A 26719-nucleotide genomic window follows, 5' to 3' on the forward strand; every position below is an offset into this window, starting at 1 on the left:
TATTGCAATAATTTGAAGAAGCAATTGTATGCCTAATCATTATCTCAACAGATGTGACTTTGGTACATGTATTTCTTTGATCATTTTTTATCTGAATAATCACAATCTTAATATTATGATGGTTTAGTTTGATTATAATCAAATAAATCAACCAGCTATGCAAGCATCATAGTTATCAACGGAGAGCCACATCATGCCAGTTTTAAATTTCATGATAGGTGCTTACTATATTTTCTAAGATTAGCTGCATCTTATTAGAGTCAAGAAATACATGTAAAAGCCAGCAGCTAGTGCTCCCAGGGGAACTGAACTATGCTTATGCAGTGCCATGAATATCTATGAATATCTAAATATATATTATACTGACTATATCATGGATTTACTTTGGTTTTTCAGCTGTCGTCATCAAAAGTTCTAAACCTAACTTATATTCTACAAAAATATTTACCTGACGTGATCTAGTGTGTTGTTGCAAATACAAATATATATTTCCAATCAATCATTTGTACATCTCTAACTTCTACGATCTAGTCATGATTACTATGTATACTATACCGAAGCCATAAATATGAACAATTTCATATCACATAGCAGTCTAAGCAGCAAATAACCAATAGTTAAGTGCACAGGATAGTCTTAGGAGATTACATAAGATCCAAAAGGATGATAAACACAGAAGTCTTGATAGGCATTTATACTAATATTAAGTTATATAATAAGGGGCCCTTGCAACTTGCTTATATTGAGTAGACGATCAGGCGCAGTCCATTCGAAGTGCATTTGAAAACAAAAGCATATGCTTCTCTTTGTTCATGCTAGATGACTTGTTGCGCCCATGGCACAAAAGGCGAGAGCAAGCCAAGTATTTAAACCATGCATATGGGATTGATCCAGAATCAACTTAGTAAATACTTATTTTCCATTGAATTCATACCAGCGGCCATGCTAGCACCCACAGTTCATGTCGGCGGCCATGCCTGCAGCCGGCATACATGTCAGCCTCCAAAAAAAAACAAAATGTGGTTCATGCTATCACACTTGCCAGCACACAAAAAAAAGGGTGGTTCAACCACGCCATACATCTCGGTTGTGCTCATGCTAGCACAAGTCGGCATACAAAAAGGATGACGCTCTCCGTCATAGATCAATCATCAAGCTTGAGCATCTCCCTCTGCATCTTCTCGAAGCAAGGCTTCTTCCTCGAGAACACCATGCTCAAGTACATCGTAATGATCTTCACCTCCATCATGCAAGCGGGCGCCACTTCTTTTGTTTTGGTCTTGGCTTTGGCAGCCTTGACCTCTACCTTCTTCGCTTGCATGTCTGCCTCCATCTCTAGCTTCTTCGCGTGCATCCCCGCCTCCATCTCGATCTTCTTTGCCTGCATCTCCGCCTCTATCTCGAGCTTTTTCACTCGCATCTCCATGTAGGCCTTCATTTACTCTTCTTTTGGCGGCCTTCTGTTGGGCAGCGGCCGCCGCCGCAGCTTCCAGCTTGTCGGCATGCACCTGTCTCCGGCCAGCCCTCTTGGTGGAACGACCCGTCACGCGTCCATCAACACCTTCTTGGGCGGCACCGCCTTTTTGCGGACGGCGCGGGGCATGTTGATGATGGAGGCGAGGTCGATGGCGCCGTCGGGGTTCGACGCGTCGCGCATGGCAAGCAGCCGGGAGAGCAAGTGGGCGGGAGGTCTTTTGGGAAGGAAGGGACATGGGGGTGGATGTGCCATAGACTGGTGGTCCAAGAGGCTGGACAAGGGCGGGCATCGCATGCATACGCTCCGTGTCCGCGCCGATGCAAATCTGGCCCGAATTTGGGTCTGAAATGGGTCGCGCGCGGACAAAGAGCGGACACTCGTCCGTTTGCATCGGCGCGTCGAGCCGCAAATTGTGTGAGTTTCGACCCAAACGAACGCGCGTGGACAGTTTAGATCGGCGTGTTGGAGTTGCTCTAACATTCCTAGGAGTGCCATTGCAGGCATTGAAGTAAACCAACAATTAATAAAGAGAAGTGAGTTCATATCATGTAGGTTTAGCAACGTATCAGCACACATCAGCATTTATTTTTCTGAGATACTCTATTTCACCAGGATGCTCTATTACTGAGTGATGCACATACTATTTATACTTGGCAGCTAGGCATGCTAATACGCCTTCACGGACAAAAGGGTAACATGTATGCACTGTTTGTCCGTTAATATATATCTTTGCACAGAAAAAATGCAAAAGAAATCTGAAGACTATCCATAGAATAACACTTCGGTGTCACTATCTAAAATATTTCATCAACATAAATCATCTATCCTCATTAGTATGCAGTATACCATCTGTCATAGCTGGAAAGGGACGATACGAATCCTAGCCAATCTGATCAGAACAAGAGTTTTCGGAGTAGCCACTGCTCTACTTGATTCCAGCTTTAACTACGGGTTGATTGAAGTCTTTAACACTGGGATAGGGGCTTCAGTCTTTGAGCTTCAACCAGTAGGATTTTCTGTCGAAACAACCAGAACATCGTCCTCTTGCCTGATCTTGGCTGCACCTTGAATATATCAGACTATGGAAGTAGAATCAGCAATCAATAAGGCCTTGTATGATCAGACTACGGTCTTAGTCGATGCCACACGTATGATCTGTTTCATCCCAAAGAAGAAACAACATATAATTTGGCCTTCAACTTCTAAAAATATATTAATAGTTAATAAACCGAGGCCCTACCAATCAACAATTTTATCTCCAGAAGTCCTTTACTTTGAGGTGAGTTAAGAGGGAGAAAAATATTGTATGTTTCCATATGCAGTTTTGCAGTGAATTTCAGTTACAACCAAAGCTCCTTAATAAATCATTTCTTGAACTTAGTTCTCATGAAACAGGCGACCTAAGGTAATTTCCATGTGGGAAGGAGTTTCTACTTGATTTAACATGAATGAACTAACATTACATGCAATATTAAGGGCCTTACCCCATCCGAAGCAGCAATAATTGACCACAGGTTTGGAGTTGAATTAGCCCTCTTGATTTCAGGAATGAAATGTATATCCACATTAGCACCTGGATATTAAAATAACAAATTAAATATTGAGTAAGCTCCCATTATAGATTTCCAAGACTTCCATAGATGACAGAAACATTACTTTTCCGGAAGTCCTTGAGTTCATGAATAACATTGGCAATTTGGCATCCTTCACGAACGGAACATCATAGAAATCAACACCTCTTCAACACCAAATTTAATATTTTCCCAATCCTTCTGTGTTGTAGCAGAATCATGTCAGGGTTTGTCGACAACTATATGACTAAACATGTTAGGGCTGAAAGAAACAAACCTGGTGTAGATGGAAGAGCTGTGGTCTTTCCGCCTAAATTAAGGCGGTGCCTTGATTTTAGCTGTCGACCGTCAACTACTACACCACTTGACCGTGCCGGTTGTGTTAGATGGAAGAGAATGTGTGGAGCTTAGGAGATAAAAATCCTTCATCAACCAGATACTACGTCTCCAAATCCCCAACCAATAAGGAATAATTTTCCACTGAGGGTACCAACAATCTGAACAAAATGATTTCTAGTTCACTTGTGTGCTGATCTAATATATAATACTGTTCGGTTGTTAAGTTCAGAAAAATAGAGATATATAGCAGAAACAGAGGAGGTTCAGATTAAGTTAACTCTGTTGAGTCATCAGTCTGGGGTATTAACTCCTGACCAGCGCCTTCAGCAACAACGACCACAACATGCCCCTTCTTCTTTATCCTTTCATACAGGAACTCAAACAGGCTTCCCTTCCCTTCAACGTGGAAATCAATCTCAAGATTCACAGCAGTCAACATCTCGGCTGCTCAGGGTGGCATGAAGAGTAATGTGTCCTGTGCTCCTTCCCGTAAGTTTGACAAGACCAATGCCATTCACAGCGCTCACAGCCTCCACATGTTCCGCATTGATTGCATGCTGAGTAATCTCCACTGCAGTTTGAAACACAAACGACCTGTCTATCATGCCGATGTCCACAGTTTTTGGGATCCATGTAATGGATATCCTCCAACCATGCCGTTTAAACTCTTCGAATATCGCCACTGCTCCTCTCATGGTTCCATCCCCGCCAATCGCATAGACCTATGAATTGTCATAAAAGGAATATTCAGATAGGATGGTAAGATTAAGGCCTCAAAAACAGGATCAATTGGCATGTGAACCAGCACATCTAACATTGTACTTAATTATTTTTTTGGCAATAAAAACATGGAGCTGGGCCCATATACACCAGAAGCTCAGCTTGTTTTGTGAAAAAGACAAAAACAGTTACTTATGTGCCTAACGGACCACCAAATAAAACGCAGCCTCCTCTACATGCCAATAGTTCCAAGAAAAAAAAGCAAATTTAAATGCAGATAAGTATAGCACCTCGGATTTGTACAATTGCAAATACACAATTGACAATCCCGATTCTTCTTCTTCTCTTCATCCTTGGATATGTACACGTCATATTTGAAAACTAATATATTAGCAAATTTAAATGTGAGTGGCGAAGAAAGTAACAGGAAAACAGAGAGCACATCCACAAGATTTCTTACAGTCCAGGAACGCAAAAAGCAGAGAAAAGCATGGCCCATCAAGGGTCTACAGCAAACAAGTAAACATCAGCGGCTTTGCCTATCTAGCTAAACAATTTTTCTTTGTTCTTTTCTTTTTGCTCAATTTTGTAAAAGAACAATCAATTAAAAAAATAAGTCACCAACATAAAGAGTACACTTACAAAAAAGAACTCAACCATACTGAAATAGTTCCAAAACAACAGCAAAGAATATGTGATGGCATGCTTTGGCTAATGCAAGGAAATTGAGTTTCAGTTTGATATGGATGTCTCATGGAGTGGCACAATCACTGGGGGAGTTTTTGTCGTGATTCTTCAGCATGCTCTTGAAGGCGATCCTAAGAAACCAATATGAATAACTTCCAAGTACATATCATGATAAGTAAATGAGATATAGACATGAGCTACCTCAGGTGATGGTGCGTTTGGCATTGTCGTCGTCATCCGAAAGCAGCATTGGTGCATTATAGCACACGGTTCCTAACCAAGATAGAAAATAATAGCAAACATAAACCCATCCGACAACAGCAAACATAAACCCATCCGACAACAGCAATGGAGAGACTTATGTATCCAGTAAGGCAATGGACAGGGCTGGTTCATAATACATACATGCACACAAGCTTAGATTTCAGTGTAAGCTACAAACAAGGAGTAAATCATTGTGCAATGTTAAAATTAGATAGAGAGAAGGGAAAAGATTGATTAGTAAATATATATATATAGCTGCACACAAATTTAATTGGATTGTTGGCTGAACAATTTCTCTAATGTACATCTTTAAAAATACATTACAGTAACCTGGCCTAAAACTTAGATTCTGTGTGATGTTGCTTTGTTCATTAGTGAACTTTTGGGATGCTTGCCTGAATAAATTGGGATTGCATAGGACCATAAGTATGCAGTTCTTGAGAGCTAAAATTGATCCATAATTCCATGTCTACGGATGCAACAATTCAGCTTAGACATTCAATTGTAGTCAGTTTCAGGTTCAGTCTATTTCATATAGTTAGCAAAAGCAAGTGGAAGGCCTCCACCCTAGGGAACTACTTGTTTGCATGTGCTCTGACTAAACTGAACAAGATCGCTTGTATCTCTGAAATGAACTACACTCTTATTTTCCGCATAACAATTTTGTGACATCCATACACAAACATACATGTAGGCCAATAACCAAGCCTGATCACCATAAGCCGCTGACAGATGCAATTGCATTGACACAAACTGGAGCCCACGCAAGTGCCAAAAGTACCACGTGTGTATGGCAAAGCTTCGAGAACATCCAGTATTCCCGCTGAGAGCATGAGCAGATCCATGTCCGAGCCTCCATCGTTGTAATCTGGTATCCCATTCTCATCCTTGTCTGACCTTTGTCCTCCCAAAATCAAATTGTCCTGAACCAAAACAGAAAGAATTCGATTCATTTACTTTTAGCAACATGTAACAGAAAGCCTACTAAATCTTCCTTTGGTGGAATCTGAACTTTCATCTACCCAGAAAGGAACAACTTTGCACAATAAAGAACACAGACGTCAAGGACTAATATAAATGAAGTGAGATCTTCGTTCCAAAAGTAAGTGAAATTAACATGTCATACATATCTGCTCCTTGGTACAAGTAACTACTCCTACTTAATGCTCAACAGTACAGTCTTAGAAAAATGAAGGGAAAAGGGAATAAGTTTAGAACTGAAGTATGCTTGAAGCCCAACAGTACAGTATGTCTGAAGCCAACAATCCAATGACCCTGCATAAGAAATAATTATTGAATATTTTTCTGACCTGATGCAGGGTCATGGATTGTTGGCGGATGAAAGACAGCGCAAGGTAGTTGCTCATTGTATAAAATACACATCAAGAAAAGTCAATCCACTCATACTTCTACAATGACAGGGGCAAATCAAAATGGATAGAAGAATTAGTACAATTCTAGAATCTGGAATGCAAATTGCTTCTTCAAACAACTGGGCTTATTAACTTAATTATACACAGTCACACTTGCTCAGAGATTAGATAAATCACAGATGTAAGAAATATAAAGAGGCTCAGACATTAAATAAAACAGGAATGTGAGAAATATGAAGTGCAGGTTTCTTTACACCTCATACTTCTCATTTGTAGTGCACAAGTCGTCGGATGGTTCAAAGGAGGATATAATACAAAAGCAAGACAGGAATATAAGGTGCAGGTTTCTGTACACCTCACACTTATCATTTGTAGTGCACAAGTCATTGGATGGTTCAAAGGAGGATGAAATACAAAAGCAAGACAGGAATATAAGGTGCAGGTTTCTGTACACGTCACACTTATCATTTGTAGTGCACAAGTCATTGGATGGTTCAAAGGAGGATGAAATACAAAAGCAAGACAGGTTTAGGTAACACATTCAAGTGTGATTATTAATGTATCATCACACACTACAAAATATAATTATTGACTCGATAGCCGGACCTACCTGGCATATTAAGAACAACCTCAAATTCTGAAGAAATGAGGCATCATCAGGGGGTAAGTATGCCAATGATCATATCCTCACAATTGATCTGGACTTTTTCTTTTTCCAACTAAACCGATAACTTTGTGTTATCTATCAGATACGAGAGGTAATAAGACAACACCAAAAGTATCTCTTCTTGAATTCCATTCTCGGTAGTAACAATCTGTGAGAGAGAAACCATATCATTTTATATTTCCTTTAAGTATGAAAATAATGCAGTACTGTGAAGGAAAAATTCACAGAACCTGGAGTGCTCACCTAGGACTTAAAAAACATCTATTGCTCTCAACCTGTCCGCACCATTCCAAAAATCTTCCACTCTCTACAGCAAAAACAAAAGGAAACCACCAAACTGAGTATTGCATCAACCATGAAACAACAATCTAGAAAGGTAATGGAATTGAGGACATGCCCCTACGAAGCTCCCATTTGAACAATTAAACCAGCAGCTGCAAAATTGTACATTATTAGACCCTGCTTCCTGCAAGCAATTCATCAAGCACTCCATGAGCACAAAAAAATGTTTCATTAGGAGAGAGATGGAAAAGAGTGATGGAGAGGATAAGCATACCTGCAGCAGAGCCCGCTGTCACCATTGGTGTAGGAACCTCCTCGACATCAAACCCTAGAAATGAAATATAATGAAATTAATCAAGAGAGGAAGGAATCAGAACAAGGATCTCACATGGGGAGGCAGAAGGCGGCGTTGTGCTCTAACGGATGGGGCTGGTAGGAGGCCGAGACGAGGTCCTCATCGGTGAGCTGGAAAAGTTGGAGACGAGTAGGATGGTTCCAGATGCGGATCGAGGTGGTTCCGAAGGCGAGAGCACCTCCACGAGCGCCTCCATGGTGCAGCACATGCCGGAGCTCCGCGAGCAGCCGCGGCTGGCAGGGCGCGCCGGCGCTCCGTGCTCTCCTGCGGGCTTGGCTCCTTCTCCATCGCACCCCCTCTTCTCCACTTCACGTCCCTCCTCCTTCCTGGTTCTCCACTTGGCGGAGCGTCGGGAGATGGCGAGGGCGGGGCCGAAGACGGGGGAGAAGGAGAGAGGGCGGCGGCTTAGGAGAGAGGCGACGGATTGAGGAGAAGGAGAGGAGGCGGGGATTGGGGGAGACCGGGGAAAGAGGAGGCAGTGGGTTGGGGGGAAGAGGGTCGAGGGGGGCGCGGGAGGGGAGAGGAGGCGGTGGCGAGGTGGGAGAAGGGGGGCGCGGGGGAGGAGAGGAGGCCGCGGCGAGCGGCAGGGCCGGCGGGGATGGGGTGGGGGTGGGGGCGCGGTGGCGGTGGATGACGGCGACGACGACGGGGAAGTGGACGGCCGCCTCGCCTGGACCCGGTGCGACCCTCGACCCTGAGCTTGGACGGGCAGGGCGAGGGGGGCGCGGGAGGGGAGAGGAGGCGGCGGCGAGGTGGGAGAAGGGGGGCGCGGGGGAGGAAAGGAGGCCGCGGCGAGCGGGACGGGCGGGGCGGGGCGGGGCGGTGGGGCGGGCGAGACGGCGGGCGGCAGGACGGGCGAGACGGCAGGGCGGGGCGAGCGGCTAGGGTTCACCAGGGGAGCCGGCCCTTTTATACCCCCACCACGCGAAATTACCAAAATGCCCTGGTGGGGGCATGATATTTACATTATGTTGCCATTACTATTCATTCCAGCAGTGTTTCTTCCAGATCCGACGGTCCAGATCCTCCCAGCTCTTGATCCGACGGCTGGAAACGCATCAAGGAATCTCGATGGACAGTCGGATCTTCCAAATCGCTGAGGAGGCTTGTGGATGCATCCTTCTCTTATTTCTGGATGCATGCACACGGCAGCAAACTGATCCCTTGTTCGATTCTCCTACTCATAATATTTATTTATTGGTTCACAGACAGGTGGGGCCAGCGTAAGGTAGAGAGGGTGCTGTGGTGTTTGACTAGTCAACCAAGAAAAATACAAAGCTATAGGGGGAGGCGGTGACCATATAATCACCTCAAGTCGTATTTAATGGCCGTATTATCTGTATCTTAAGTACGGTGACTAAAGTGAGCTTTCGAGACAAATTTAATGCGAATGCACTTTATTACTTTTAAAAAAAGCCATGAGCCAGTGAGTGAGCCCGTTTAGACGGACCGGCATGGGTACTTGGCTCGTGGCCCAGTTAAGAGCATCTCCAACAGACGCGTTAAACAAGCGCCGCGTCGCAAATTAGGCAATTTTAGCGCGCGCGCAACGCGGACCGCGCGCGCTATAACGAGTTGGGCGCGCGGTCGGATACGCTATCCCGCGCAGTGTATTTGAGGCGCCCGCTTCCGCGCGTGGCACACTCGAGCGCTCGCGCCGCACTCTCTCCTCTCCGCCTCCTACGCCCCGCGCGCGCCGGCGCCGGCGAACTGCACCCATGGACGCACATGCCGGCACCCCGCTCACCCCATTGTACAGCCGCCACCCCTCCCTCGTCGCCGCCGCCGTCGCCGTCGGAAACCCTAGCGCGGGGGAGCGTTGGCGTCGCCACCGCCGGAGCTCCGCCGAGCATTGGCCTCGCGCGCAGCCTCTTCTTGCCGCCGCGGATGACCACGGCGACGGGGTGCATCGCGCCGGCGCCGTCCCGTGCCGCCGCCGCACCCTCGAAGCTCCCCAATGCGACGCGGACGAAGAAGGGCAAGACATCCGCAAAGAAGAACAAGGCGGCGGACGGCTCCGGCAGCTCGAAGGCGAGAGGAAAGAAGCTTGCAGGGCGTTTGACGGGCGCGACGGCTACCGAAGCGCCGGCGAGCTCACTCGTTGAGCCGGCCGCCGACGCGCACCACGTGTTTGACGAAATGCCCCCAAGGTAAAAAAAATTCCAACTTTATTTTCTTGTTATTTTTTCAATGCATCATCATATAGATAGCTTGTTTGCATTGTTCAAAAAACTTTGTAGTCTCAACGATGATGCATACATGTCAACTATGAGTGTTGGGTCCAACAATTCGCATTGAAGGCATGGGTGGCTTTGGAGCACCCCCCCCCCCTCCCGACGCTATGGCCGCCATGGAGGCATGAGTTTTGCTTCTCTCATGGGAGGCATGGGTGCACCTCCGGCCGCCATGGTCGGAATGCCTTTCGATGTGCCTCCTCACACACATTTCCATGAAGACTAGTGGTTGGGGCGCCACCCGGTGGCGCCGCTTGAGAGGAAGTTAGGCGGTGCCATGTTTATACTACGTAGTCTAATTGCTTTAGACTCAAAATACAATAAGACAGAGGTATGCAACACATTCAGGGAATGGATCAGCCTTAAAAGGAAAAACAATGACATCATAGATAATAAGAGGCTTATATGAACGCAGAAGCAGTAGTTTTAGTTCATACTAATTACATATAGTACCAGTGGCTCAAAAGTGACAAAACATTAGTACTTGCTAATATAACCAAGTAATTCAAAAAATATAGCAGCACAGAGGATATGTCAAGAACAAATCAATAAGATCAGCATGTTGAACGGCCCATCAAATGGTTCACCTGATGTGCAACATCCTAAGCCGTGAGAGCCGTCTGTCCTCCTGTGCTGCCTAATGTTAGATTAGCCCCCCAAAGAGGCCCCCGATAGGCAATGGAGATGAACATCTGACAAGGCAAGAAAAGGAAACATGAATGTAGAAAGCAGAAGCGAGGAGGGGAAGAGAGGGACCAAACGGCAGCGCCACTTACCTTTTATCTACTGACCATTGTATCATCTGATGTCATCGCTTCTCGCCACCTTGTCCACCACCGCTGATCAGCACCGTCTTGCACCGCACTATCCTATTCATGTCAGTACTCTAATAAAGTGAATTTTATCCATATAGGGATGTGCTTGTGCAGGTAGCATGCATCTACAAAAGTCCCTATATACTATATGTGATCAAATATATTCCTCTCTGATGTCCATAATTACCATCTACTTCCTCTGTTCCTAAATCTCTTATATTCTGACGTGAACATGATACTATACTGATGTTTGGTGTAAGTGGTACTGTTTTAGAATGATAAATAAACTGACTGCACTCGATTAAATTATAACCCACATGATCAAGCATTCATTCATTTACTACTCTTGTAATTGTCACTTGTATAGCTATATGCTCATAATATTATCGTTGTATTGCTATAACCTACATGAAACCTTGCAGCAGCAACCTAAAGCTGAAAAAATACAAAACTGAAGAAATTAAAATAAAAACATGTCTATAAGCCTACTAACTTTGAAAAACCGAGTCGTTCTACAGTAGTCCAAATAGCCAAGACTGAGAATAAGCTAATTAAAGGTGCTGATATCAGGTACTTATCTAGGCGTATATAGGCTTAAAGAATTTGGATAAGAGAAGAGCACAAGACACAAATAGAGAACTGAAGGTGATGACCGTGGGATCTACCATATGATTCTTATTGACTCTCCATGCCACAACAACCATTGCAACCACAAATAGATCCGACGCAGTTGCAGAGGGCAGCAAAGGTTGACGGCATCACAACTGGAATTACGGAGAAAAATGGCAAGTAAATCTAAATAAACCCGCAAGCAAGCATCTACTTATTTTGTAATTAAAAGTAAGCTGATCTCATTGCTCATTTTGCTGGCCATAGCCAGTTGGGTAGGTGACACACTTTTGGCCATATACGCAACTGACATAGGCAAACTGTATGAGAGGCCACTACAAATAAACTCAACTTTGTTTATAATTGATTGATACCAATACCAAGTGTGTTTTTCCATTCATAACACCGACCATGAAAAAGCAAGAACCAAATTCTGAGAAAAAAAATGAAAGCCCTGACTCGGAACAAATTAAAATGAGAACCACTACTATAGAAATGTACATACATGCAACCAAAACTCTTTTAACACAAACTCAGAACAACACTCGTCAGCAGTTCTCGAAATGACTTTCCAGATTTACAAATAATCATAAACAGTCAAGTAGTGATACCAAGAAGTTGTAAGCCCATGATACTCCTACAATATCTTCAGTAACTTTACTCGAGCATTTCTTCTTAGATTATGCATCTGCTTTTTATGTAAAGAATCATGCCATATTTTTGTCTAAACCCATGCCAATGCATGTACATGTACAAATCTGAGCTAAACAACATGTACGATCTAGCATAATTATATGATCTATCTTCCTTTAGTTTCTACAAGGATTTCAATTTTAAGAGGATGGTACATGTAAAAAGATGTTGTGAATCCAAGACAACAAAATAAACTAACCGAAAAGTTTTGAGGTGTCATACATAAAAGGATTCATATACTGGGCAGGAATGTAACAACTGCTTCCATAGGAAATAATGGTCATAATAAGGCAATGGCAGGAAATTGCCTGCACAACTGAACATTACAGATCAAGGCATGCAAGTAAGGTGGCGTGTGATGGCCGGAGGCCAACTAACCTCAATGGATTGTGATGCGTACGTCCAGCATACAAATTTATTTGAATTGACGTTTGAGCCTTGGCGCAGTGGTAAAGCTGCTGCCTTGTGACCTTGAGGTCACGGGTTCAAGTCCTGGAAACAGCCTCTTACAGAAATGTAGGGAAAGGCTGCGTACAATAGACCCAAAGTGGTCGGACCCTTCCCCAGACCCTGCGCAAGCGGGAGCTACATGCACTGGGGCTGCCCTTTTGACGTTTTAGCGGCTTACATCACATAACTCCAAACATAAAAAATTACACTCTCGTAAATGCTGCAATGGCCAAACGCCTCTCGTTCAGGCGTGCAAAACTCCAGCCTATGGACTCTGACTCCATTTATTTGCACATTACAGATTGCTCAAAAGAAGCAGAGACAATACACTGATACACCCAATTCTACTTGCATTTTCATGTAGCTTTAAAGGATCCTGACATGGAATGTGTATTAGTTACCTGAGCATGCAATGGTAATTTCAGTTCAGTCTACCTGGACATTTTTGGGTTCATTCTTGTCAAGTTGATTGCTCCTGATCAACTTCTGAATGCTATTTGTCATCCTTAGGTAAAAACAGTAAAGAGGATGCTGATCTAGAAAGTTTTTTCTGATATTGATGATGTGGAGGTACCTTTATACGTCCATCTTTGAACGTGTTTGAGTTCTCATGGCAATTGGTGGCAAGGTATAGTGTTGTATATTAGCACATATGTTATGACTGATGGATTTATTTATTCTTTTGTCAACCTCCTTTTACTACTATAAGCAAGAGCCATGTACAAGGTAAAGGGTAAGTCTTCTACATATTCTGCAAGTGTATTTTTTTGTAGTAGATTTTCTTACTTCCGAAAACTCTGGGCCTGAATCACAATTCTTGAAATGACATGCATGACCATTCTTCAACATCTGCTCCTGAAGAATCGAGACACACACAATCACTCTAATCAGGATTGAAGCAATAAATCAAAGCCTAAGAAGCATGTGAGGTATTGAATAACTTCACTTTCTTTTTATAGGAAAGTTTCTCTTTCACCTGGATGAACACACGGGCGCAACAGATGTCACAGACGTATCGGCCAAATTGGTCTTGGTCCTGCTTGTACACAGATGTTTTTCCCACCAACGAGATTCACCAAAGCATTCTTTGATTCCTTCCCATACGCAAGAAGGAAAAGGGAGAAAGATCAGATAATGGACTTTTTTTATCAAACATGAGACGAAGCAAGGGAACCGAAGCGGCAACTCACCTCGGTGGGTAAAGAAGAAGCACAACCAAGAACCGAACAGCCAACAACAACCTCGCAGAGCCTACATGGGAGAAATAAAGTTAAGAGTCATGGAGGAGGGAAACCTGGAGACATGAAATGATGATGATGGGCGTGAACTTGATATGTGCTTGTCGACGAGCAAAACTACTTGGAAGTCTTCGGCAAGGAGTGAACCTGCCAGATCGAACCGAATCAGTCTGCCAAATCAAATTGAATCAGTCCGCCAAATCAAATCGAATCAGAGAGAGAGATGACCTTCTTGGCGAGCTCCATGACTTCCACACCAAATCCAGTTCCAGCCGTGGTTGAGGAATAAACACAAGAGGCAAGGGGACAGAGATGGGTGGAAGGGGGAGACAGATCGAGGATGGGGGGGGGGGGGGGGGGGGGGGGGGGGCAACCCTAGACGCCACTCGCTGTGGGCCTTCCTTCGGTGGCCAGCGCCGGAGAAGTGATGGGCCGGCGGCGGCGGCGGCGGCGGTCGACATCCTCCTCCCCCTCCTCGTCGCCGTGGCGGGAGATCACGCCGGCGAGATCCCTCCTTCCAGGAGGTGCCACGGGAGCCGTCGCCCAGATCTTCCCAATCTTCTTGCTCAGCACCAAGATGGAGAAGAGGCAGAGCAGTGGCCCGTGGAGACAAGCGTGGAGAGGAGGAAGAGGAGAAGAGGTGGCTGTGCCTGGCGGCGATTGGGGGGGAGAGGGGAAGAGGACGATGTGCGTGGGCGACCCAATGCGAAGCTGCCTTCTTTGGAAAGGAAACAATCCAATCGCTGCGTTTATTGCTGGCTTTTTTTTTCTCGCCACTGGCCAGGACGCACAGTGCCAAGTGATTACGTGGCACGCGCGAGCGAACGCGCTTGATGCACACGTTAATTCTTCTCGATGCCGTTGAAGATCTTGCCAACATTGTCGGAGCTTCACATGATGCGGTGCGTGATGCGGTGCGTGATGAGGAGAGGGAGGAAGATTCATCTTCGGAGGCGGAAGAATCGTCTTCGGAAGATGAGGACGAAGACGAGGAAGAAGATTGATGTGTCTTTCATTTGTGTCTTGAACCTGGTTTGCATTTTGAACTTGGTTGGATAAACTTGTGGGCATGATTTTGAACTTGTGGGCATGAACTTTTATTCATCAACTTTTTGTGTGAAATTTAATATGTCATGTTCATTGCATTTTGAATGTTTCAAACTCATTTTGTTCCAAAATGCCATATATGCAATGTCCGACGAGTCACGCGCGCTGCATTTTTTACGCGCTGCTGGAGTGGCGCGCGCGCGCTGCATTATAGCGCGGCTGTTGGAGCCAGCGCTGGCGGCCGCGCTAAACCTGCCAAAGCGCGCGCGGCATACTAGTTTTTAGCGCGTGGCGCGAAGCGCGGCTGTTGGAGATGCTCTAAGAGCAACCTCCTGGCCTGCTGCCCAAGTCCATGGCTTGTTGCAGTGACAAATTTGTGTATTATTTGACAAATCTGGCCCTTTGTTGAAACTAATGCCACGTCTGGCCCTTACCGAAAAAGGGTTGCCCCCCGCTTTATATTATAAAGCAATGACCACATGATACAAATGCTGGGGCCACAGCACAAGCAAGCCCAAAAGAAACAAAAAAAGGAACTGAAGAGAAAATAATGCCAACACCGGCGGATCAACGAAAACGATGAGGACCCGCAACCGCCGCGCCCACCGGAAAATACCACCACGCTCCTAGCATTCCGGACCGCCGCATACCAAACAACACCCTCAAGAAGGATTGCGACGATGACGACGCTGTTGCCCGGACATGTCCTAGGGTTTTCCCCGGTACGCGAGGGGTGAGGTGGAAGGGGTATGCCCGACGCCCTTCAGGAAGGCACGGCGGTGCCCACGAGCGTAACCGCGTCGGTGCCGGCCCGGCCGACAAGGATTTCTCCCGCCCACCAACCAACCACGACCCCAGACGATCCATCCGCGCCACCAAACACACCGCCCACCAACTTGCGCCTCCACGGTCGAGCAGTCTCCATCGCCGTCTCACCATGGCAAACGAAACGGGACCGACGGAAACAAGACGACGCAACCGGGAACCAGAAGCGGCAACATCGCGGGAGGGGACATCCTCCACCGCCCCCGGCGGGATCCGGCCGGACGCAGCACAGGGGCAAACCGGGCCACCCTTGGCCCAGCCGAGCCCGAAACGGGCTCGCGAAGCCCCCGTCGCCGCGCTGCAGAACGCGAGCCGCCGTCGCCACCACCCCCCGCACGAGTCACGCCCCCGACCCGCCGGAGACGCCGCAAGCAGACCAGGCCAGGCCCGCCCAGACCCAGATCGAGCCCAAAAGGGCCTGGATCTGGGCCAGGAAGGCCCGCCGCTAGCCACCGCGTCGCCCCGCCGCCAAGCGGCCGCGCCACCGCCCGCACACCACCCAGCACTGCGCCGCCGAGGAACTGCGCCGCCGCCGGATCCAATGTCGCCGAGGAGCACCCCCATCGGCCGCCGTCCGCCCGAGCCGAGGCGCCAAGCGGGGGGGAAAGGCCGGGGCCGCCGCCGCCGGCACCACGCGGGCAAGGCCCGGTGGCCCAGGCCGACGGCGGCGGAAGGGGAGGAGGGGGAGGGGGGCTGGGAGGGGGCGACGAGATCCCCCGGTCGCCCCGCCACGTCTGGCCCTTTGACAAAACTATTTGCAAATCTGGTCCCTTGAGGTCGGCGCCAAGCAGGATGACACCGAACTTGTGCAAGTCGGCGCCAAGACATTTCTGCAGTCAGATGCTCTGAGAGGTCGGCTCCAAGGAGCTCGGCGCTTGATCCTGCTGGTGCCGACCTGCACATGTTCGGCTCCATCCTCTTTGGCGGCGACCTGGGGGTGCAGATTTGCACATAGTTTAGCCAAGGGGCCAGATATGGCATTAGTTTCGGCAAAGGGTCAGATTTATCAAAAATACCAAATTTGTTAACGGCGAAACCTCCTCCCACCCATGGGCGCAGTGGACTCCGGACGCCGGACGGCGCTGCCCGCCTCGCGTACGTACGCTTGCGTTTCAGTGCAGTGGCGCGGTGGCGGGGGGAACACACGGCGTACTATCCCATTGATGGGCCGCCGGATACTCCGCAAGAACAGAGGAAACACGGCCATGTGGGCATGGCAGAGAGTCAAAGCGCGGTGCCGCCGTCCTCGGTCCTCAGCCGCGGGCGATCGAGCGAAATACATGGGAATCGCAACGGCCGTGCAGGTGCACACAGCAGTACAGCACGTGACGGCACGCACGCGGCGACGGGCCGAGGGGGAGTCAGGCAGGCTGCTGCCTGCTGGACTGACGACGGCCAGTTGAGTTCCACCGAGCGCGCGGGCGCGGCCGGCGCCTTCCGCGAACTCACCTTGGACCCTGCTACCGCGGATCCGTCATCTTCCTATATAAATGGAACGAATCAACCACCTTCACTTCACTTCACTTGACCGGTTCAACCAGTAGAGCGTGCGTAGGACAGAGCCATCACCTTGTATTTCGATCAGCGGATCGATCGCCAGGAGATCGACCGATGGTGGTCAGCGGCGCGCGCTGCGCCGCGGTGCTATTGCTCGCCTTCGCGGCTGCCCGAGCTGTCCCCGACGTAGACGGTGAGAGCGTCATCAAAGCTACTGTACTATTTACATCATGCCTGCATCGATGCGTGATTGCTTATATCCGTTAAATGCGATTGCGGTCTAGCGATCGACCGTCGCTTGGTTAGGGTTCGAACGTCTTTGGTCATGTTTGCATGCATTTTAGCTACGTGTGTTGCAAAGATGCACAGGAAATACCCGTCTATTGTCCCAGTTTTTTTTTAAGAATCTATTGTCTAAGTTTAATTACAATTCTATGCTAACCATTGGATGCTACAACTGCAGTCAGCAACCTTTGACATACAAAATTCACAGTTCGGCCCAAATCCAAAGGGGTCTCATTTTCCCTTCTTTCCTGTATCATGGCCGCCACCTTTCCTAATATCCAAGAATACGATGAACACTCCCGCTCGTCAATCTTGATCGATTGTGATTTTTCCTATGTCAAGCTTCACTAAATCTAATAAAATGTTAGCAAATTTCAAGCTCTAGCTTTGTTTTCTGTCAACCTTTTTAAATTCTGACAAAGTGTATAGAAAAATGTGTCAAGAATTGAATTTGTGCTTCAACCAGTTACTTCAAAAGAACGAACTGATGGAAAGAAGCGCATCTAGGCCTTTTTTAGTCATACGTGGGATCGATGTAGGCACACATGTCTTCATTTTAATACCGTGTTAGCAGAATTTTGAACCCGAGACCTTTTAGCATCGATATCATATTAAATTAATGCTCCAATTAATTCATCCAAAAGTTTGAACTGATAGAAAGAGGCGGACAATATATTTGCATATCAACAACATCAAGTTAGTTTCATTATATCCACACAAAATATACCGTTGTACTATATAATACTCCCTCCGATCCATAATAAGTGTCGCAGTTTTGAACTCGCGTTGGAGTAGCATATTTTTCATTTGGAACTGAAGGAGAAGTTCAACAATAGAGTACAACTTGATCTGATTTGGAACTGAGGGAGTACTCTCTAGAAACATGCTGGCGTTGACTTGTAACTATTTGCACGACATCGTGCAACAGGAATCAAACCGGGGTGCACAAAATTGATTAATATATGAGTCGACGGAGTGTAGAAAAGTACTCCTAACATTTCTTGAAAATTGCCGGCGTTGACCTGTTAGAACCAGAGATCAGATCAGGGCTCTGCACACTCACGTGCTGCGTACGAGTGGGTACATATATGGTTCAGATTATTAAGCAGAATGTCAACGCCTCTAGGTTGATAATTCACTGCCTGACACGTCATGCATGGCATCACTAATTTGCGCGCGCTGCATGCATGCATGCATGCAGGCCCGCTGCTGAACGGCAACTTCGAGTACCAGCCGAACAGGTCGCAGATGAACGGCACGAGGGTGACGGGCGCGCACGCCATCCCCTACTGGAAGGCCACCGGCCCCGTGGAGTACGTCGAGTCTGGGACGGACCGGCCGGGCGACGGCATGGTCCTGGTGGTGCCGGAGGGCGCGCACGCCGTGCGCCTCGGCAGCGGCGCCTCTGTCCGGCAGCAGCTCAGCCTCACCCGCGGCGCCTGCTACTCCGTCACCTTCAGCGCCGCGCGCACCTGCGGCCAGTCCGAGCGCCTCCGCCTCTCCGTCGTCCCCGTCGACGCCGCCGACGCGCCCGGCCGCGAGCTGCCCATCCAGACCGTGTACAGCGCCAGCGGCTGGGACTCGTACGCCTGGGCCTTCCATGCCGAGCGCGGCGTCGTCACGCTCGTCATCCACCACGGCGACGACGGCGACGCGGAAGACCCCGCCTGCGGGCCCCTGGTCGACGCCGTCGCCATCAAGACCCTCCACCCTGCCGCCCAGGCCGCCGGCGGCAACCTGCTGAGGAATGGGGGCTTCGAGGAGGGGCCGTACGTCGTCCCGGGGTCGACGTGCGGGGTGCTGGTGCCGCCCATGGACGAGGACGCCGTGTCGCCGCTGCCCGGGTGGATGGTCATGTCCTACTCCAAGGCGGCCAAGTACGTCGACGCGGCGCGCCACGCGGTGCCCGGCGGGTCGCGCGCCGTGGAGCTGGTGGCCGGCGTGGAGGCGGCGCTGGTGCAGGAGGTGGACACCGTGCCGGGGAGCGCGTGCCGGATGGAGTTCTCCGTCGGGGACGCCGGGGACGGGTGCGTGGCGTGCGGGCCGGAGCTGCAGCCCATGCGCGTGGTGGCGGCGGCCACGGGGGCGCAGGGGACCGCCACCGTGGAGTACCATTCCCGGGGCACGGGCGGGCACGCGCGCGGCGAGCTGGCGTTCACGGCGGAGGGGAGCCGCACGCGGGTGGTGCTGTATAGCTCCGGTTACCACACCATGTCCGACGGCAGCGGCTCGCTCTGCGGGCCGGTCGTCGACGACGTCTCGCTCGTCTGCGCTTAGAAGCCGCCGCCGGCTGCTGCGTCCCTCGCTAACGCGTCAGGCAGCCATGCGCGATTTTTTTAGACATTGCACCATTTCAGATTTCTTTCGTTCCTTCTCTTCCGAGAAACATCAGCAATTTTGAACGATTCATACATAGGTCGGTCCGTCCCCTGCAGTCTCATGGAAGTGGGGACGCATAGATCTCAAAGGAATTCTTTCAAATTGTTTCAAATTGTGTCAGTACAAGAGATTATCAAAGTGGGCAAGCTTATAAACGGCTTTATTTGGCAGATTATCTTTACAGGTAAGAATGTACCAAATCTATCTTGTCTGCAATCAAGTCGTCAATCACCATTGCTCGCACATCAAGAACAGTGTCCGTTCCGGTGCGTTATTACCACCTGACAGCGAGGGGTTATTCTGTACACATCCGAGACCATCGGCCGACATTACCATCATCGTTGTGCTGCATCTTGTCTAGTTTTTCTTCGATTTGAGCTCCGCCACTCTCTCCTCCGTTGCCTTCATAGCTTCTCCGTATATGCTCACCAGCTGATAAGAGTTTCAGAGCGAGATGAGTCCAGTGGTATCCGGAGAAAAGTAAAGAATGATGGTGCCACTGTTATTTCTGATCTTACCTCATCAACTTCGCCGGGGGTCATTGTCAAAGGCGGTGACATCATAATGCTGTCGCCGGCAACCCTAACCAGCATGCCACGCTTCTGGCACTCCTGTCCGAATATAGCACCAACACCTGAATATGCCATCAGGGAAACAGTTTGTAAGGATACTTTCTGGTTCAGTAAACGTAAGTATATCCTGGAACACGACCAGTAGTTCTATATTTCTGGGATGATAAACTTCTACTGGTATAACAATGCTCCAGTGAGAGTGGTTCCAAGCTATGACTTGTTACTTACCCCATTCAGCAGGGAATGGGTCATCTCGTGATTTATTATTGGCGAACTCAGTTCCGAGTATCAATCCTACACCACGGATCTGCATACAGGAGCATGTCGATTATGCTTTTGAACAAGAGAAGAGTCTGCTGAGACAAATAAGAGCAGGGTACCTCCCCAACAATTGGGCTTCCTGCAAAGGCCTTCGTTCCCTCCTGGAAGCGTGGAGCGATTTGCTTCACATGATCAGGAATATTCCTTTCCCTGATACCATATAGTTTGCGAAAGATTCATAAGGACAAGAAAGCAAATAGTGGCAGAGGTAGGGGCTCTGTGTGCTATGGGAAGAGCAGTATACCGATAGATTTTCAACGCTTCAATGGCAACAGCGCAAGCAACTGGATGGCCAGAGTATGTAAAGCCATGAGCAAATGAACCTGCAAGAAAAAGACAGCAGCTCAGCGCACATCATATTTGTGAAGCTCACATATCCTTGAAAAAAGGCTAGAGACATGCCAATACAGATATCACAAATTAAGCTCGCGCAATGCCATTCACTTACCTAGCTTATTGCTCTGAGAATCAACCACAGCTGCTATTTCGGGGCTAACAAGAGTTGCTCCAATGGGCACATACGCAGACGAAAGAGCCTTTTTTCATGAAATCGGCATGGCTCAGCTGACATCGGATAATTAATATTTACTGATATACTGTTGTGAAAGGATATTCACCTTGGCCAAGGTGACTAAATCTGGCTTGATGTTATACATATCAGATCCGAACATGGTTCCCAACCTTCCAAATGCGGTAATGACCTGAAACACATCGTCAGTTAATAACGACTGCATACAGAAGTTTCCTGTGTTCTTGTACTATCTAGTATTTTGTTTTGTGTTTGACTTCACATGTGACTTTAAAGTACCTCATCTACTATGAAAAGGATGTCATACTTCTTAACCACAGCTTGAACCTGTAGGCAGACAGGAAAATGAGATAAGATAAACAAGGAAAAGAAGAATTCAAGTACACTATATAGAAACAACCTAATATATATACTAGCTTTAAGGGTTCATCGGGCAACAACATTTCTGTGGATTCTGAAGCAAGCATTTAGAAAGCTCGGTGAAGTGTAACCTTAGCTTCACTGGAATTTAACAGTGGGGTCAAATAAATGAATTGAAGAGTCTCCTTCCCCTTACGTAATCTATCAAAAGATGTAGCTCAAGGGTTTTAAAATCACCTTATCAAAATAAGTCTTTGGAGGAGGGATGACACCACCAGCACCCATGACAGGCTCAGCAATGAACGCAGCAATCTAACAGGAGAAAAATACACGAGTCAAGTAGTATGCTTGGGACCTATTGCATACATATAAGTTTGGCGACAAGAAAACTTTACTGTTTCTGGTCCTTCCTTGAGGATAAGATCCTCTAAATTTTTAGCAAGTCTTGTTGCAAATTCTTCTTCTGTCTCACCTGTCACACACAAAAACAATTTCATTAGTAACAAAAATGCTGCATTGATCCTAAAACGAAATTTTGAAATAAAGCGTACCGGGAAGATGGAAGCGCCAGTAGTGAGGGCAGTCTGTGTGCAGAACAAAAGGTGCTGGTAGATCGAACTTCTGGTGCAGGGCAGGAAGACTAAAGATACAGAAGCAATTAGCAAATTAATTAAGCATCAATAAGAAATGGACTACTAGATTCGTCAAAGTACTAGGTGGTAGGTACTGCTGGAAAGAAATATCCACATAACAAGGAAAACACAATTTTTTAGGCCAATACTCACCCAGTGAGACTAGCTGATATTAATGTTGATCCATGATATCTGCAATAAATACAACAGTAGTAAGAACGGAACTCAAAGTACCTCTGTATTACATAAAGAATATAACAATGAGACCCCAAGAATATTGAAGTGATGACCCAGGATGGAAATTGATGCCACTGCAAATTACTTACGAATAAAGCAAACCCTATATTTCTTAGTTTGAAGATCAAAGATTGAGAAACTATGTTACTTACGCTTTTGATCGTGCAATAAACTTTTTCTTGTTTGGCCTCCCCAATGCGTTGTTATAATACCATACTAGTTTGACCTGAACAAGTGTAAACATTGTAAATGTGTCAGCAGTGCTGTGAGAACCCAGAAGAGGGAGAACAAAACAAATTCCACATCAGCACAGATAACTAGTGCTTATCACCAAATGACTATGCCATTCAGTATGGCAAATATATCAGCTAAACATATTGAGTGAAATAAACAACTAAGGCTATGGCCATCTGAAAAAAGTGCAAATGGTGAACCAGGGACAATAGCTACTGCCTACTAGCCTTCTAGAAATGGAACACCCAAAAGGTTTTCTTTTTTGACACGTGGAGGAACCATGTAAATCTCACAATCCACCCTACTGTTTGTGTTTCAGTGCCCCAACTTTTTCCCTGAGAAAAGGTTCCTAGCGATGTTTTCTTTAAGGTAAAAAACTATGTGCGTTTGTTATTTAAATAAAAGCTCATGTCACTTTCTCATACATGACAAAATGTAAAACAGTTTTTAGTGATTCTCTGTAGATGCGAATGCCAAATGACGGTAAGAGCAACATATATTGTATTCATGGTTGCTACCCTTCTTAATGAACAGAGGGTTTGCACGTTATTCCAAAAAAAATAGTATTGTTTTACAATATAGTAGAGTAGGAAATGGTCAGTAGTTCCAGCGATCATACATGTGAGTCATTTGCTTCCGAACCGCTATTTGTGAAGAATGCCTTTCCCATTTTGCTTGCAGTAAACATGCTAAGAAGGTCGTCTGCAAGATCCTGAAAGCAACAGGCCGTCTCCATCATCAGTATCCACAAAGTCCGAAAATGATTTTAACAGACTGATAGTCAATAAGGGACGCAGAAATTTACCAATGTTGGTTTGGTTGTACGGTTCCAGAAGGAGTGATAGAAGGGCAACTTGTTTAATTGGTCAGTTGCAGCTTTGACTAATCGAGGCTCACTACCACCTGAAGAAACCATGAATAGTTCATGGAAGACGAATGAAATTAGACTGTATACATTACTCTTAAATGCACAAAGATAAAATGGTGATGCAGGGTATTATCCAAAAGAATGGACAATTCTGTGGTACATAATCACACACCAAAGATTGTACTTGTACATACCTAAAGCTGTACACCAGAGTCCTGCTAGAGAATCTAGATACTTATTCCCGTTGATGTCATAAACATAAGACCCCTGCATATTCAGGTTAACATTGTATAAGGCAAACATAGATACATAGCTCACAACCATAGCATACAGTAATGAACATCTTAAGCTTCCATTTCTAAAATCAAATGTTACATTGCAAGCAAAGTAAACATATATAGTATAATGCTAGAATTAGAGAGTCGCAACCTCAGATCTCTCAATAACCAGCGGATGCACATCATTGCTCTGCCATCCAGCTGTGAATGGTGCCAACATGCCATGCCCCTTAAACCTGGAAAGGTTATGCTTTCAAAGTCAGCAGTAGCTAGTAAATATATAGAATCAAAACTTGCATACGCCCCAGTGGATAACAGAGTAAAATTATGTGATAATTCCACAAATACAATCATAATAAAAGAAGATCATTTACCCATTTTCTTCAGTTGAGTTCGTCTGAGGAGACGATGCTGAACTGAAATGTCTGACTGATGCATCTGACAAGCTGTCTGCATGCCCTTGTAAGCTCCCGGCGCTGGTTAAATACTTCACTAATTTGCTTGCCTGCGAAAGTGTAAATTAAGGAAGATGAAATAAATGATCACACATGAGCTTGGAGTCTTTGGCAATGGCAAAACTTGGCAGGTAAGATGTGAAGTCCGAACGGCTGCGGAAGTAGTGGAACAATCATGTCATAGTAATAGTATCTGGATGTCTAACTTTTCTTTTTTTTGCGCACAATCTGGATGTCTAACATTGATCATAACCATCACAACCTTTACATGAAAATAAAATAAAATAGAGGAATGTTTTGACCCCGCCTAAAGAACAGAGTGATTCCCAACTCTCCAACTATTCATGCAGTACATCTGGTGCACAGAAGCTAACGGAACGTACGGAAGGAGGAGCGTTAAAGGTAATAACAGAATGGAATCAGGCACAGTAAAACCGTGCACAACAACAATACTCATCAGAAGCATAAAGGTAGATTCCAAAGGCGATGCAGATTCCGGCACAGAACCGCGCGAGCCATCACCGGAGAGCGGATCGAGAACAAATAGAATGAAATGAAATCCCCCTTTATATAGAATCTTCACACCCGAATTTGAATAAGAGGCTGCCAAGTGCCAATCAGGCGTGCCCTCCGGCTCCGCCCGCCGAGACGGCCGGGGCCCCTCCCTCCCACGAAACGATCGCCGCCGGCGTGACGCCCAAATGACGGCGGCGGCGACCCCAACCATCGCCACACAGGCGCAGGCATGCGCGGCTCGACGGTTGTTGTACCTAGCGAGCGGAAGAAAGGGGAGGGGAGGGGAGGGGAGGGGAGGAGGGAGAGGGTGGTGACCTGCGATGAGGCATTGGATCGGAGCAGGCCGCGCGCAATCATCTCGGCGGCCACACAGGAGGATCAGCGATGGCTGCTTCCGTCGGAGAGGAGAGATACAGAGCGAGAGGCGAAGGGTAAGGGAGAGAGACCTGCGGTGCGGGGCCATGGCATGTCGCGAGTCACGGATTTATTCCGGGGAGGTGGGGAGGGAGACGTAGCCAAGTTTTCCGGAGGCGGGGGGGACGTACGTGGCCGAGCTATCCGAGCGCAGACACACACAAGCAAAGAAAGATGTGTACGTGCCGTGTGCGACGTCTTCTTCTCGCATCTTTTGATTTGTCGACATACCACTATGTGATGTGTCATGTGTGTGTCACTACTCTTAAGATCCAGATCCATATAGTAACAAATAAAATTATACGTACTAATAATCTCGCTAACACGCGATGGGCTTCGCTGGAGCAAAGTTGGCTGTGTCTGGAAGACACATGTGCGGCCATTCTGAAATACTACTACTCCCTCCATTTCATAATATAGTGCGTTCGTATTTTCAAGATTTAAGTTTGACCGTATGATCCTGCCGCTCACATTGTTAAATTTATGATCAAATTTAAGCCTGAAAAAACGCGGACGCATTACGTTATGAAATGGAGGGTAGTAGATACTCTGCCTGCTCTGGCCATCCTGATTATCCTACTAGCTAGTTGATGGCTCGGTTGGTGTGGTGCTTGATACGCATCCCAGGAGCGCCTCGACGGCTACTTTGTCGATTCAATTGCATTAGTAGGTAGGATAAGATGAGATCTTTAATCCAGAGGTCGTTTGCCCTCATTTGTGGGAGAGCTTTCTGAAGCTTAAAAAGAGACGCTGCGAGGGTGCGATTGCAGGCCAACGTCCAGGTCCAGCGATGGGACAACAGCGACCTCTAGAGTGGAGTGGTTCCACCTCCAGCGAAAAAGAGTCACGGCTGCAACTGCCAATTGCACGTCAGCACATAAGAGCAACTTCAACGGAGCGACCCAAACGGACGCGCGCTTTGTCCGTTTTTTGTCCGTTTGGGTCGGTCAGACGGACGTGTGCGTCCGCATTTTACAATATGTCGGCTTCACCGTCCAACGGAGAAGCCGCCCCAAATGTGTCGGCGTGAAAAAAAACAGATTGCACGAAATAAACATAAATAAACATAAAGTGGCCGGTCAAACGCCGACCAAAGTCCACCTACATCTAATAAACATTAAATAAAATATTAAAAAAAGTCTGCGCCCGCCTGCTGCCGCCCCGCACGCTGCCCTAGACGTCGTCGGCCTTGCCCTTGCCCTTGCCCTTGCCCTTGCCCTCGACGTCGCCGTCGTCGGTGAGGTCGATGAAGACCGGAGCAGGGCCAGCCCACCCGAACGCCGCCTGGTACGCTGCCAGGGCAGGCTCCTCCGGCGTCTGCTGGGGCGGCGGCATTGCGGCAAGCCGCGCGCGCTCCTCCTCCTCCTCCTCCTCGAGCCGGAGCGCCTCCGCGTCGCGTTGGAGCATGGCCTCGTAGCGCATCTGCTCCTCGTCGTTGGCCTGCTCCTAGTGGAACCAGTGCTCCTTCCACCGCTCGAGGTGGGCCGCCTCCTCCT

The 26719-nt window shown here is 47.4% G+C and overlaps 3 protein-coding genes and 1 long non-coding RNA gene across 4 annotated transcripts; 1 reads left to right on the forward strand and 3 right to left on the reverse strand.

Moving 5' to 3' along the window:
• Window positions 1–5684: 5684 nt before the first annotated feature.
• Window positions 5685–9191, reverse strand: LOC123039349 (proline-rich receptor-like protein kinase PERK9). The gene is made up of 6 exons (XM_044462553.1): window positions 9186–9191; window positions 7802–8678; window positions 7655–7708; window positions 7342–7405; window positions 7042–7246; window positions 5685–5981 (listed from the first exon to the last, which is right to left on the reverse strand). The coding sequence occupies exons 1-5, from the start codon at window positions 9189–9191 to the stop codon at window positions 7177–7179; spliced, it is 1071 nt and encodes a 356-aa protein (XP_044318488.1). The 3' UTR covers window positions 5685–5981; window positions 7042–7176.
• Window positions 9192–10331: 1140 nt separating this feature from the next.
• Window positions 10332–14125, reverse strand: LOC123046442 (uncharacterized). Its single transcript, XR_006422314.1, has 5 exons — window positions 14003–14125; window positions 13727–13921; window positions 13513–13630; window positions 10746–13391; window positions 10332–10661 (listed from the first exon to the last, which is right to left on the reverse strand). It is a non-coding gene; the product is annotated as an uncharacterized lncRNA (long non-coding RNA).
• Window positions 14126–17180: 3055 nt separating this feature from the next.
• Window positions 17181–19850, forward strand: LOC123046443 (uncharacterized). Its single transcript, XM_044469813.1, has 2 exons — window positions 17181–17336; window positions 18630–19850. Exons 1-2 carry the CDS (start codon window positions 17258–17260, stop codon window positions 19703–19705), a joined length of 1155 nt encoding a protein of 384 aa, XP_044325748.1. The 5' UTR covers window positions 17181–17257; the 3' UTR covers window positions 19706–19850.
• Window positions 19851–19886: 36 nt separating this feature from the next.
• On the reverse strand, window positions 19887–25362 carry LOC100682496 (gamma-aminobutyrate transaminase 1, mitochondrial). Its single transcript, XM_044469812.1, has 19 exons — window positions 25125–25362; window positions 24213–24343; window positions 23990–24074; window positions 23755–23827; window positions 23498–23595; window positions 23312–23404; window positions 22611–22684; window positions 22375–22413; window positions 22141–22229; window positions 21985–22061; window positions 21827–21901; window positions 21509–21556; window positions 21318–21401; window positions 21149–21236; window positions 20945–21023; window positions 20760–20850; window positions 20608–20686; window positions 20326–20441; window positions 19887–20239 (listed from the first exon to the last, which is right to left on the reverse strand). The coding sequence occupies exons 1-19, from the start codon at window positions 25164–25166 to the stop codon at window positions 20165–20167; spliced, it is 1536 nt and encodes a 511-aa protein (XP_044325747.1). The 5' UTR covers window positions 25167–25362; the 3' UTR covers window positions 19887–20164.
• Window positions 25363–26719: the final 1357 nt, after the last annotated feature.

Source organism: Triticum aestivum, chromosome 2B, assembly GCF_018294505.1.
Source record: "Triticum aestivum cultivar Chinese Spring chromosome 2B, IWGSC CS RefSeq v2.1, whole genome shotgun sequence".
Classification (NCBI taxonomy): domain Eukaryota; kingdom Viridiplantae; phylum Streptophyta; class Magnoliopsida; order Poales; family Poaceae; genus Triticum; species Triticum aestivum.